Source organism: Beta vulgaris, chromosome 5, assembly GCF_026745355.1.
Source record: "Beta vulgaris subsp. vulgaris cultivar EL10 chromosome 5, EL10.2, whole genome shotgun sequence".
NCBI lineage: Eukaryota > Viridiplantae > Streptophyta > Magnoliopsida > Caryophyllales > Amaranthaceae > Beta > Beta vulgaris.
Window position 1 is genome coordinate 38,558,115 of NC_079206.1, and position 14,315 is coordinate 38,572,429.

Consider the following 14,315-nt stretch of genomic DNA (forward strand, 5'->3'; position numbering starts at 1 on the left):
AACAGAAGTTCTATCCTATAACTTTACAAATCTTCATACGTCCATTACTTTTGGAAACCAATTTTGTTTTTTTTTGAGGTACAACAATTACAGATACAAGATCTCTACTATATAACCTAAGATACATAAACTAGGAGTTATAGATTTCTACAAGCATTTTATATCTATACATGCATGACTTATGTCGACTCCTAACACCCCTTAAAATTGAGACGCTTGTACTCCCATACTAAGATTAGACCCATGAACACTTAGCATATATCTTTCATTTCCCTTACCGAAGTCTGTTTTTATTAGACACTGAACTTTCGACGCCGGAAAGAAGTGATCAATAGGCATATAGAATACATAAAAATTAAACAAAAATGATAATTATTTCCCTAGCACATATCTACTGAAGTGGGCAGTATTAGAAAAACTATCGGATCCGAATAGTCGACCTACAAGTTAGTATCAAGCTAGTTAGAGAGGACATTCCATAATAGCACAAGTTGACAAGTGCCTTCCCATCTTAGATGTATTTTTTGCGACAAAACAAGGGCAAGAATTATGCGGCAAAAATCATCTCCTGTGATTGAATCATTGGTACTCAGTAACTTAGCTTTTGTTCTTCTATCTGTATAAACAATTGAACCACTGTTGTCAGCAGAGAAATCACATAAACATTCTGCTTATGCTTTTAATGTACACGGCTCCTGTTATTCTCTTTTCTCTGAGACAAGATATTTCCTCAAAGATGCCTGATTGGGTGTTTGATACAACTCTCCAACTTCTTGGCCTTCGAGATGTAAGAATGAGATATTATTCTTCCACATCACTGAAAAAAAAAAAAACAAATAGATGGGGACAATAAATTAGATTTTGTGATTGATGTAGAAAGATTATGCAACTGTAGAGCTATATGTACTCATGGACTCTTTGTCCTTTCTTAATATATTTGTTTCTTTTCTCCTCAAAAAAAAAATCCAAAAAAAAAAATGCAACTATAGAAAATAATGTAAGTGGGATTATATGTCAAATACATTAATCACAGGACGATGTAGGCTGTAGCTACTGATATTTGGACGAAAGGAGTATTATATGTAGCCATGGGCCTAAGTTTAATCAAAGAACAGAAAACATGTCGACTACTCGTCAAAAAAAAAAAAAAAAAAAAAAAAAAAAAAAAAAAAAAAAAATATTCGACTAGAAAAACAATGATTTTGCATGTATCAAAACAGTATCTACCACTCCTAAGCCAACCTTCCTTACTAAGTAAACAAATACCACAACAATCTGTCTTCCCCTCGATTCCTCTCCTTCCTCCGCTTCACCTATATTATATTCTTCCTTTATTTTTCCAATTTTGCTAAACAAAATACATAAAAAGGAATATTTAGTTTAAAGCTGATTCCCATTGAAATATTTTCCATAGCAAATAAAGATCAGCTTAAAATGTTTTCTTCCTTATCAAACAGCATTAGAGGTATCAAAGTTCTAAGAAATCAAATGAAGCACACAGCTATAAGCCTATAGCAAGAAATATGTCGATGAAATTACAGAAGTGTAATTAGTTCCTATCACAGGTTTTCGATAACTGCACACCCAACATTTTGAGTAGCTTTTCTTTAGTTCTTTTCTGGGTCAGGTATATTATTCCGAGTACAGAAACATGCCAAGGACACAGTTAAAATGGGTACTGCAGATTCAAACATGAAGTGAATTCCGAGTACAGAAACATGCCAAGGACACAGTTAAAATGGGTACTGCAGATTCAAACATGAAGTGATCATCTAGAAATAGCGTAAACTTACCAAACACTAGGTCACCCCCATCTTTGTATGCGATATGCGTTCTCTGATAGGAGTGTTGCCTCTGAACTGGAAGTCTATAGATGTGGCGTTGCTTTCCTTCTCTTTTTCTGTGAATTCCAGCTGTTTCTCCACAGATTTCAGAATAGCTGTGCGTTTTGATCTTAACCGATATGGTGGAGATGCATTAAAAGGCTTTCCATTGCAAAATTCGGTCACAACAGAGGTATGAGATGGTGGAGTCGGAACCAATCCTCCCTCCTGGTACCCAGATTGATGAATTGCACTTTGCTGTTCAATTGAGGACGAACACCTATGTTTGCAGGAAGCTTCATCAGATTTTCCATTATTTTGGGTATGAGGAATTTGAAGTTGGGCCCTTCTCTTTCTCAATATGGAAGGAGTATTAGGAAAAGTCATGGCTGCATTTTTTAATATAGATTCTGTGCTATGCACAGAAGCGCCATTGCTCTTCACACAAGGTGGAGTGAAGAAACCTAATTGTGATGTGATTGGTGCTGGGCTGCAATCAGGCTGCGTGGAACTATTGGCTATGCTTGATTCTGATGGACTACAACTATTGTCTTCTGGAGGTTTATAGTACAATGACCCATAAATTGAATTTACATGCGGCATAGGTGTAACGACACCCTCGTTTTTCTCAGCCCTTTCAGCACTCCCACATCTATCAAACAATGGTAAATAATTTGAATTACTACACCTGAAGTCTATATATGATGATCGCTCCACAACACCTGAATCAGCAGACTCATCAGCTGGACAACTGGACGGACCCAATTCTTGAAGTTTGCTTGATTGATCCAACTTGGTTTTTGTGTCTTCCGGTTTCTGGAAATCTGTAGCACATGAGGAAGTCTGAGCAGATGAGTCGGATTCTTTATTCGAACCAGCCATCAATTTCCCGCTAGAAGTAGGTCTCTCTGTAACGCGTGCATTATTCTGAAGATTATTCTTAGCAACGGGCGGGAGTTTGCCGGTGGCCAAATAAAACTCTAGCTTCTTCTTCAAGGAACTATTCCAGTGATTTTTTATAGCATTATCAGTCCTATGAAATAAAAAAAAGAGTAGCAGAAAGATGATGTTAGGTGCAATTGGAGTGTCTTTTTGCCTTATTTAGATTATAAGAAGAAAAAGCTAACAAGAGTTTCCATACGCAATCTAACTTAGCCAGGCAACAGTTCAATGAGGGCTGATTGGTTAATTTCATCCAACAGGAAAGTCTCCTATGTCACTATAAAAGAGCACCATTTTCAGACACATTGAGTTGAGGTGCGAAAAGAAAAAGGTACAACTTGTTTGTAACCAGGTACACGCTACTGTGCAACATCACAGGTAATCACGAATCTCCGGGATTGACAGATAATGTTCAGCTTCTAATCTCTGCAGGAGGTCCACCCTTTTTCTCCTCTTTTCTTATCCAATAGAGAAAGCAGTTCAATCCTTGAACTTTAATAATCAGGAATTGAAGTGCAAAGAGAAATCAATATCCAATCAGGTTTCCATGCAGTCTACACTACGATTTATTATGTAGTTCATTCATTTTGATTCTGTTTCTGCTAATCCTCTACAAAAGGACTATTACGCGCTCACATGTGCTTGAGAACTATTCTAGTTATTCAATCAACACCCAATGATGAGGGAGCATCATTTATTGCCTAAAAAATGCAGTAGCTCACATGAGAGATTCTGTATGAAAAATAAATCACCTTTAAAGTAATCAAGCATCTTCTCTTACCTTCCAGGTAGAAACTTGGCTATTTCAGCCCACTTATTCCCATATATGCGATGTGCATCCATGAGAGCTAATTCTTCCTCCAATGTCCAAGCATCCTTTTTTATATCTGGATTCAAATGGTTGTGCCACCTTCAAGAAAACTAATTAGTTAGCCAAAGTCATCAGATAGAAAAAATACCAGTTGACTGTCTAGGGAAAAAGAACCAATGTGATCAGAGCTGACTGCCAAAGCACATCAGTCCGCATGGAATCAGCATGAACATCAAGTCCTGACATGCAATGGTCTACAGCCAAGGCCGCTGGTGCTTTGACTGTAATTAAATTTGGAATCTTATGATCTACCATGGGGTTTGAGCTCCAGGTTCCAGGGGATATCTGGGGTCTATATGTGCTTGTAAGCCCTCCAGCACTTTAGTCAATCTTTTGGGTTAAGCAGTTAAGCTCAATCAGAAGACCTATATCACACGACCCAATGCTTACAAAAGCCAGACATTGATATTGAACTCAGATTTAAGAGCGCGAGGCGCACCGAGGTGCGAAACGCAAGGCGAAGGGAGGCGCAAGGCAAAGGCAAGCGTACTGCACGCGAGATGCACCTTTGGTGTCAAAAACATATTTCAAATCAAAACAACATAATCATTAAAAAATTATTGGCTGCTACTTCCTAGTGCCTATAGATTGTAAAATTAGCTAGTGAAATTTTATAATTGCCATATTCTTAGTATACCTATGAAACTAAGCTACTTGTTGCCAGCTATTGCCAATTTCAAAAATTACTGTAAATTATATTTGTAACGAACACACCTGAAGTGGATGAAGCATCCCATCAATAAAATGAAAAAGAACAGAAGCAAAACTAATTTGTAAATTTTCATAGCCATTAAATAAAGGGTCAAATTATAAACAAAATAAGCGATATGGGTCAGTGACACTCAATCACTTAGTCAGAGTACAAAGGATGTAAAAGGAAAAACATCGAGGAGAGACGTGACAGAAAGAAAAAAAAGAAAGAGAAAAGACCGTAGAGAGAGAAAGTTAAGAAAAAACGAGGAAAGAGATACATGCTTGGGACGCTTAACCGGCGACATCATCTGAACGTCACCGGAGATTGCTCACCGGCAATCTCTGCCACAATTGGTCACTTTATGGCCAATATACAATTATTAATTTTATCCGAAACTAGGGTTTCATTAAGGCTATGATATAGAGATAAAAGTAAAGCAATTTCACGCAATTAATTGTGGGCTTTCGCTCGAATATTGAGTTTTACATCTTGGTACGATTTATTTTTAAGATATTTTGCTTCTTTAATGGTTTTTAGCTCATGTCTTCTCTCACGCATCTACTCTAAAAGCGACAGAGGAGGCTGCCTAGCGCCTGCCCCAAAAAGTGTCCTAAGGCACGCCTACATGTGCCAGAGGTCACCTAGCGCCTGGGCGTACCTTGGTTACGCTTTTCAAAACTAAGATATTTTGGTTCTCTAATGGTTTTTAGCTCATGTCTTCTCTCACGCATCTACCCTAAATGCGACAGAGGCGGCTGCCTAGCGCCTGCCCCAAAAAGTGTCCTGATGCGCGCCTACATGTGCCTGAGGTCACCTAGTGCCTGGACGTGCCTTGGATACGCTTTTCAAAACTAAGATATTGAATGGAAAGACAATGGTTTGATACACACACCAGTTTCATTACACTTCATAGATGCATCTTGAAGTTGAAATATTATTCTTTGTCATAAGCTTACCTTTCCCGGCATTGCTTTCCAATACGCCCTGGTAAAGACTTTGCTATCACAGACCACTTTGTTGGCCCATACCTTGCCACTAACTCAATAATTTTTTCATCTTCCTGCGACCAGAATTGGGGTTTAACAATTCATATAAGAATCTCAACTTACTCCAAAATTAGCAAAGGAACAGTAGCAGTGTCTGACCTCTTGAGTCCATGGTCCCTTAACAAGCTCGGGATTAAGAACTTTTTGCCATCTGTGTAAGCACTGCACTTCAGATCTATCAGGGAAGAACTCAGCTGCATATACATACATTGTAACATGCATCAGTAAGTACTAATAGCTGCAGTAGCAAATGCAATACTTCTACAGCAACTACTGTCCTCAGACAAACTCGATCCATGAAACTGTAGATACAAGGTCTCATTAAAAAGACGAAGACAAAAAATTTGATTCAAACACACATTTATAATTATTTTAAATTCTTTTAATATTTTTTCTTAAATCAATGTTTCGATGGTTTTCTTATTTATTTGTTCATCGTTATTCGAATATAGTATTGAGAAAAAAAAATATAAAGCAGAAAAAAGCTTGTGCTCAAATAAGGTGAAAGATTTTGTGTATCAGGTTCAATCGTTGAATATCAATAAAGTGGAAGAGTCTGATTTATATAATAGATATTACCGAATAATAATCAACATTTTGGTTTTAATATATATCAATATAATTATTAATACGAAATTCAAGTTTTTATTTTTTTTCTTCAGATTGTGCGAATCAAGTTATATTTATCAATTAATTTTTGATGAGATTTTTTCACACATATGTTAGAAGAGGAAATCAATCTTCTTAATTTAATATTTGATTGAAATTTCAAAATCAATTTTATTGTTAACTTGTTCAATATGTTGATGAGATTTTTTCACACATATGTTAGAAGAGGAAATCAATCTTCTTAATTTAATATTTGATTGAAATTTCAAAATCAATTTTATTGTTAACTTGTTCAATATATATGGTAAGTAGGAAGAAGAAAATATTATCTAATATATATGGCAATTTAAATTCATTAAGGGTATGTCAGACTTTTTGTAAGGGGGATACCATCTTCCTCCCCACCTTCACTTATATACATTAAAAGACAAAATCTGAGAGTTGAATTACGCAACTAAAATGCAACATAATTGAAGACTGAAAAATAAACTTGCGAATTCCATGGAGCTAAGAGAAGTTCCTAATTGACGTAATTACCTAACTTTTTACGCGAAAGCAAGGTAATGATACTCGTTTGATAAAAATGTCTAAAATGAAAGAGTTAAACTTTACACTACAAAAGTAATTTAACATTGAAAAGTGAGGAACATAGCAAAGCTTTAGGGTCTTAAAAATACTCTGAAAGGGGTGAACGCTTTGCTCATTCTTGCAAGTAAATAAAAATATTACAAATTGTTAACTTAAATATTTGATTTGGAATAACTGCTACCCTAAAGCTAGCAGCCAACAAAGTTTAGTACATAAGCATTCACAAACAATATGTAAGATATGCTCATACTTGGCGAAGAAGAGTGGTTTCCTCAAAATGCAAGAAAAATTAGTAAAATGTACTTCCCACTCATTACCACACAAATATTTGGACTTTCGATAGAGTAAAAAATACATTTAAGTTTGATTATCATGATTTTGAAAATATTTTAAATTCTCAATCATATATTGAAAATGAGATAATATTATAAACAGAATTAGTATGCACATCATGATTGATAGAAACCATTACCGCAAAAACATACTAACTTTGCAATTCAAAGTCCTCGGGATTGAACAAACCCTTAAAACTCAAAAGCTATTAATTTTTCTCAGAAATTTAATTGCGAAAAAAGAAATAAAGTAACATGTGCGCTGTGCTTCATGGTAATAGACAAAAAAAACCAAACAAGACACTATATAAACATAGGAAAATGTAATTTCAAAAGATATGTTTCGCCCCTTCCTATTTCTATTGTAACATATGGGTTTTTATACTATTCACACACTACTACGTGAGGAAAAATATAGTCATGTGAGATCTATTAAATTTGTCTCCATATATAATTTTCAACTATCAACATTTTATAATTTCTACTAAAAGGTAACTAAAGATAGTAGCCTCATCAAATAAAAGAGATAAGCGTGAAAACTCATAGTTACTCCTTTTTTTTAATCAAATAAAAGAGATTAGCGTGAAAACTCATAGAAACTCTTAATTTCAAGTAAATTTGTGCATTGGCAAACGTGAAAACTCATAGTTACTCCTTTTTTTTACTTAACATGTTATAATTTTTACTAAAAGGTAACTGAAGATAGTAGCCCCGTCAAAAAAAAGACATTAGCAATTGTGCATTGGCAAGTGTGAAAACTCTTAGTTCCTCCGATTTTTTACTTGCAACAATTCCTAATTCACGATGTTGCATTTACTTGTAACATTGACAGTTTTGGAAGTGTATTCTCTTTTTGTCTCCTAGCACATGGGGTCCTTTTTCTTATCTCTCTCTATGCCTCTCTTCTATTAAATTCTTGTGGCATGCTTCAATGTTACAAGTAAAAAAACGGAGCAACTACATAAAAAGAACGGAGAAGTCAGGATACATAGATCTCTTAACAATGGCTCACAAAATATACACATTTTTTTTTTATTAAATTAAAAAGACATTCCATATATGACGTTTAAACTATGAGAAATAGCCAATAAGGAATCAATAACAAAAATCATGTACTTCACAAATTATATATAAAGAGAATCGGAGACCTTGGCATTGATTGTTCTAAACAAACTATCTCATTTATGGATTTCAAGAACGGACATGGTCTCATTTGGTTCACGTCTGATATCAATAATAGGTTTAAATCAAAGATACAAATTTCTATCAATTTGGGATTGGTTAAAGTAAACAAGCTTATTCATTTCATCTACGAATAGGGGTTAAGAAAAGGTTTGGAATTTATACCATAAAGTATTGAATAAACAATGCCAAACTCAAAAACTTATTTGATTGTGGCATTGTGTAAAAGCTTCCTAGATTATAATTTATATTTTATACCATCAAGTATAGAACATATAATGCCAATCAAAAAAACTTGTTTGACTATCACATATTAAAACAGAAAAAAATATACTTGATCATAAACTTGATTATCTGTTTCCATAATTCCACATAATTGGAAATGAGCAAACCCCACTTTTCCTCATTAATATGGCAACGTAAGACCAAAAGCATCACTTTCGCAAAATTCCAACCAAACAAGCATAGGTTTCATATCATCCAACGAATGACCTTAGAATCATCAAATTCAACGTCAAAATGGTGGAAGTTACGGGTTAGCACATTGTTGAACATGTGAAGAAAACAAACCTATTTTCTTCCAACTCTTTCCCTTGAAGGTGGAAACTGCATTCCTTAATGTTTCATCCTACAGATAGCACAGGTCATTTATTAGCCCAAACAAGAAAAGGATTGCCAATAGAAGCAACAATGAGAATATGGTAAACCATGAAGAGATCTGGGAAAACTGAGTTTTATTATTGCCAAAGTGTTATAGTTACATATAATCCTTTTAAGCCCTTAAAAATTAGTGGTCCAAATAGAGGAGTGCACATACATGCAATTATGCAACAATGATAGTATGGAGAACCATAATTGCCAACGTGTCACACGTCTATATAAACCTAGCAATAGACGTGAACTTACGATGCATGCGCATCATATTTATGTTTGCAACTCACCTCTTCCGGCGTCCAACCACCCTTTGCTCGCCTAATTGGGCCTGTAGTCCTCCTGCAAAGAGAAAGTTATTGACAATCAAACCATCAAGGCAATTCTTTAGTTTGTAGTCACTATTACATGTACAGGCCTACAGGGTGCTCATTCATACACCATGGTATGGTAACTCAAGCTAATATGCAAGAGCTTTTGGAAACAGTTTAGAAATCATCACTAAAACGCATATGACTATATGAAAAGGAGAACTTATGCAAACAGAATAATCAGTCAGTGAACCTATCATAGTGACGGTGGATGGCAAAAAACAGAATAAGAGCATTACAATAAAGAGATGAGACACAGCCATATTGCTTAAACAGACACTTAGCAGGCAAAGACTTCTTCGCTAAAATCCAATATAAGTTGTAAAACTTCCAGAAAAGAAGAGTATATTTGATGATTCTTGACCCAAAAAATTAAGTTCATAAATAAAATCTAAAGATTAGAATGAGAAGATAAGCCATATTGCATGCATAGGCATTTAACAAATCAAGACTTCTTCGCTAAATTCCAAAATAAGTCAAATTCTTATTGCCAGAAAAGAACAATATATTTGATGATTCTTGACCCAAAAAGTATAATTTATAGATATAACCTACTCATAACATTAGTTGTCTAGCTCTTCACATCCAAGTATCCTAAAACGAGCTTTAAACCTCACTTCTCAGACTACGATTGCAGACAAAACTTTGATAGAATTATGGCCATGAAAAAATGTGGAACTATCAATTGACATAAAAACGGAGAGGGTGATACTCATTCTCGGTACACCTCTCCAAAGAAGATGACAAAACAAGCATCTTTCACAAGCATTATTAGAAGGGTTACCAAGAGAAGATCTCTAGCAATATCAAATTTGGACAGAGCAGATCCTATCTCAATAGAATCAGATATTGCAATATATGATTAGTAAATCCTGAAGTATTGAACATTCAGAATCCTACCAATCATGGAGTTCGACATTCAAAATATTGAAGAGTCCAATATTGGCCCACTAAAGGAAAGCCAATTTTCCAATATTAGCAAGGGATCATAAATCCTTAAATGAGATAACTGGTGATTAATCTTAAACTTCATAATCAGAAAAATAACAGTATCAATCAGCATTCAAAAAGCTTTAAGTTGAAGGGGAAGCCTCACCCGCCCTACTACACAATAACATACATTTTTCCCCTGTATGGCACATGTACATTTTACTAATACCGAATTTCCGGTTCACCTGTAATTTTGTCCCCATTTGTCTGCAATATCAATTTCCATTAAGGCTCCGTTTGGTAGGACGTAAAACATTTTCCCGGAAAACTATTTTCCTCTATTTTTAGTTTTACATTGTTTGGTTGGCAAAAGAGTGTAAAACCATTTTCCTTTGGAGTAAAATTACTCTCCCAATGATGGAAAACCATTTTCCTTTCAAAATGAAGGGAAAACTATTTTCCTTATCTCTCTTGTACACTCCTCTCACTACCTCCTTACTTTCCCTTTCATTTTCCTTTCATTTCCTCATTTTTCTTACATCGAACCAAACAACTGAAAACTAATTTTGGAATTGTGTTTTCCATTGTAAATTGTTTTCCATGAAAATCATTTTACACTGAAAATATTTTATGTCCTACCAATCGGAGCCTAAAAAGAAAAGGAAACTGAATTGATTGATTCATAGAGCATACCATACCAACATCATATAATCTAACGTGAACCAAATGACACTACATAAACAAGTAATGCATCAAAGTCATACGATTGAGTTAAACATTGAGTACCTTTGATAAGGCGATGTGGCAGCTGGGCTACTAACACCAGAAGACTTGATACTAACACTAGCACTACCCTCAGAAACCAATGAACTCGTCGAAGCAGCCGCTGATTGTTTGTTCTCCAAACAACACTCCTCCACTTTCAAATCACCTTCCGCCATCTCCTTCATTAATTCTACAATTTTCTAAATCGTACATCCTAATCACAATTACCAACCTGAACAATCAATCACAAACCCAACACATAAATTCAGCGAACCCTAAAATCGAACTCCTCAAATTATCAACTTTTCGTAATCAAAACAAACCAAACATAGATCTTACCTTCAATTCTCAGATCAAACAAAAACATTACTTCCATTAAATTACCTCTTCTACGATTTCGCAACGTACAAATATTAAAATCAAAAGCAACATCAAATAAATTCCTGAATTCAAAATCAATTTTATAAAAGCTGACCTGGAGAACTGGCGGGAATCAAACTGAAAAATTATTGCCGTTGGAAAAAACAGCAGTTTTTAGAGAGAGAAAGAGAGGGGAAGAAATAGTGAGAGAAAATTATTTGCCCGTTGAAGGTAGAGAGGGAGAGAGAGGGAGCAGATGAGGAAATTAATTAAGTTAAAAAATAAAAAATTTCCAGAGGTAAGGTTAACGAATACTATGAGCTCACCGACGTCTCCGTTTGGTGCCGTTATGAGAAGATATGCGATTTTTTTTTTTTTTTTAACTTTTTCAGAAACCCTATTATTTGAGGACCGTTGACGGTTTTTTTCTCTCCTATTTATAATGTGAAATTATTGGGTCAGACCGTCTGACCCAATAGGTTCCGTTGGACGGGCTGAGCCAAATTTAACGTGCGCGTGCTTTTTTTTTTAAATCATTGTTTCTGTTTTAAGAAATTATTTAACGGTTAAGTTTTATATTTTGACGGTTTAAAAACTTCTTATGTAGTTCGTCCTTGATTCTTTCTTTTTCAATCTTCTTCTCTCTTAATTTCTCCTTATTTCTAGTTTTGCTCTTAGTTTTTCTGCTTTTCTGTTTTTCTGTTGTTGAAATTTACTTTGTTTTTTGGTTCGTAATTTTATATTTGATTAATGTTGCATCGCAAATATGGTTAAGAGGATCAGAGATGAAGTTTCTAGATATAATTTGGTTTGATTTTTGCTGGATTTTTTTTTTCAAATTCTTAGTGTATTGTTGTGTTTTTTTGATGTCGGTATTGTTTATGTAACTGTAATGCAGCTCGAAGTCGAAGAAGGTGAAGACTGACGCATCTTCTCCTTCACGAAAACATTTGGTTGTGTCTACCGCTGGGAACAAGAAAGAGAAAGATGCTGATTATGATCCAAGGTATGTTTTGATATCTCGTAGTTATTTTGTTCAGTTAATTTTTTTATTTCTTTCTTTTATTGTTGTTTTTGTTTCATTTGTTTTTTGTCTGTTTACTTTGTTGATTTTTTTTGCTTTGATTGTGATAGATGTTGTTGTTATTTAGTAGCTGTATTGATTCCATTTAGTTAAGTGTTTTTTCAGTTGGTATTGTTGTTTTATCATTTCGTAGTGTTTATGTTGTTTTTCATTTTATTTGTTTCTTGTTTCATTTAGATATGTATTTCTTTCATTTTATTATGTTTTTGTTTAAGTTGATGTTGCTTTGTTTCATTTACGTATTTTGTTTTTTTGGTGTGTTTTAATTATTGTTTTGTATCATTCACATATGTTTTCCTTTCATTTGATTTTGTTTTTCTTTCATTTAGACGTTTCTACCTTTCATTTGGTATTTTTGATTTTCTTTTTCTTTGATTTTTTGATGTTTTCAGTTGATTATTGTATTCTTTCAGTTGATTCTTGTATTCTTTCAGTTGGTGAGTAAATTCTTTCAGATTGTTATTGAATTGCTTAATTTGTTTATTTGGTTTGTTTAATGATTCATGTGATTTTTTATGTGTTTCAGTTGTTTAGTATTTAGCTTCTAGTTTATTTGGTATTTACATATTACTACCTTTCTTTTGGTAATGATGTATTTGTTTTCAGTTGGTGTGTTTATTTGGGTGTTTGGTTTGTTTATGTTTCAGTTTGTTGCTTGTTTATTTTAGTTGATTCTTTTTTCCTTTCAATTAGTGCTTCTTTTTTCATTCAGGTTTCATTTACTTTGTTATCAGTTAGGGCATGTTCTCTTCGGCATAAAACAGCTGAACTGAACTGAACTGAATTGAATTGAATTGAATTGAATTGAACTGAGCTGAATTGAACTGAACTAAACTAAACTAAACTGAAATGAATAGTGATATGTGAGAGTAAAAGTATTGTCAAGAGCTGAACTGAACTGATCTGATCTGAACTGAACTGGACTGATCTGAACTGATCTGAAATTGTAACACCCCCAAATTTCTCTTTTGGAAAACTTATCTTAATATAAATCACTTGAGAAACTTGAGAGTATTACAGCCACGTGATAACGTTAAAGGCTTTAATACTAACTACTAACTGAACTTTAAACTAATGCAGCGGAAATAACTTAAATAATTTATCTTTATTAATATATACTTTATTGTACAACTATATAACAATGGAAATAAAGAAAATAAAATAACAACTCCTTGACTAATTTTGATTCCTCACTACTAGCTCCCCCATATGAAGTATGCATCAATCAACCTGTAAATTTTGCTCACCAAAAGGATCATCACAGGGACAAAGCCATAAAACAAAACAAAAACGTGTCAGTAACAATACTGACTACATGTATATGCGGAATATTAAACACTTTATTTAATTAAACATTTGAAATATTTAATTTCAAAAAACCTTTCTTGGATACTTGATAATACTTGTATAACATAAAATTTATAACCTTGATAAAAATCCTTTTTCCTTGCCTAGGTACCTTGCCTAAAGTGTGCACACCCCCCAAGCTTAGTATTCCTTACTGAGTCTATTACGAGGGGTTACTACCTTGTCCACATGACTTATACAAGGGAGAGAGAGTTTAAATTTGAGAAAAGAGATTTATTTCTCAAATTTGGTGTGAAGAATATGATGGGTGGAGACCCCTATTTATAGTAGTTGGATAGGTAGAATCGAAACAGGATTAGGAAACTAAAAGATAGATTTAGGGAAAAAGATAAACTAATCTAGTTAAGATATAACTAATATTTATGATTATCCAACTAAAATTAGGAAAAAGATATAAATTATCTCATAATACATAATTATAGGTAAAATAATTAAAAGATAAGAAAAAAGGAAAAATTAACAAAACTTTATCACACGCTAAGTTTCTTAGCCGTGTGAGTTTAGTTCTAAAAAATTTTCTTTTTCCTTTTTTTTTTCTTTTCTTTTTCTTTTTATAAACCTTTTTTGTTCTTCTTTTCTTTTTACAAACCTTTTTGAAATTGTTTTTCAAATATTTTTAATTTTTTTTTGAACCAACTACTTGAATGTAAAACTTAGGAAAGTTAGGTCCAAAATTCATTTGGGCTAAAATTTGTTTTA

General features: G+C 33.8%; 1 protein-coding gene across 3 annotated transcripts; it reads right to left on the reverse strand.

Annotated features, from left to right (window-relative positions):
- Window positions 1–325: 325 nt before the first annotated feature.
- LOC104893651 (transcription factor MYB3R-3) lies at window positions 326–11,692 on the reverse strand. Of its 3 annotated transcripts, XM_048637436.2 has the most exons (10): window positions 11,280–11,692; window positions 11,144–11,193; window positions 10,826–11,036; window positions 9,029–9,080; window positions 8,658–8,715; window positions 5,476–5,570; window positions 5,287–5,390; window positions 3,547–3,675; window positions 1,794–2,856; window positions 326–817 (listed from the first exon to the last, which is right to left on the reverse strand). In XM_048637436.2, exons 3-9 carry the CDS (start codon window positions 10,987–10,989, stop codon window positions 1,800–1,802), a joined length of 1,659 nt encoding a protein of 552 aa, XP_048493393.1. In that variant the 5' UTR covers window positions 10,990–11,036; window positions 11,144–11,193; window positions 11,280–11,692; the 3' UTR covers window positions 326–817; window positions 1,794–1,799. The 3 variants fall into 3 exon arrangements, with proteins under 3 accessions (XP_048493393.1, XP_048493394.1, XP_010678081.1); XM_048637437.2 differs by lacking the exon at window positions 11,144–11,193 and having other exon boundaries at window positions 10,826–11,018; XM_010679779.4 differs by lacking the exon at window positions 11,144–11,193 and having other exon boundaries at window positions 11,280–11,691.
- Window positions 11,693–14,315: the final 2,623 nt, after the last annotated feature.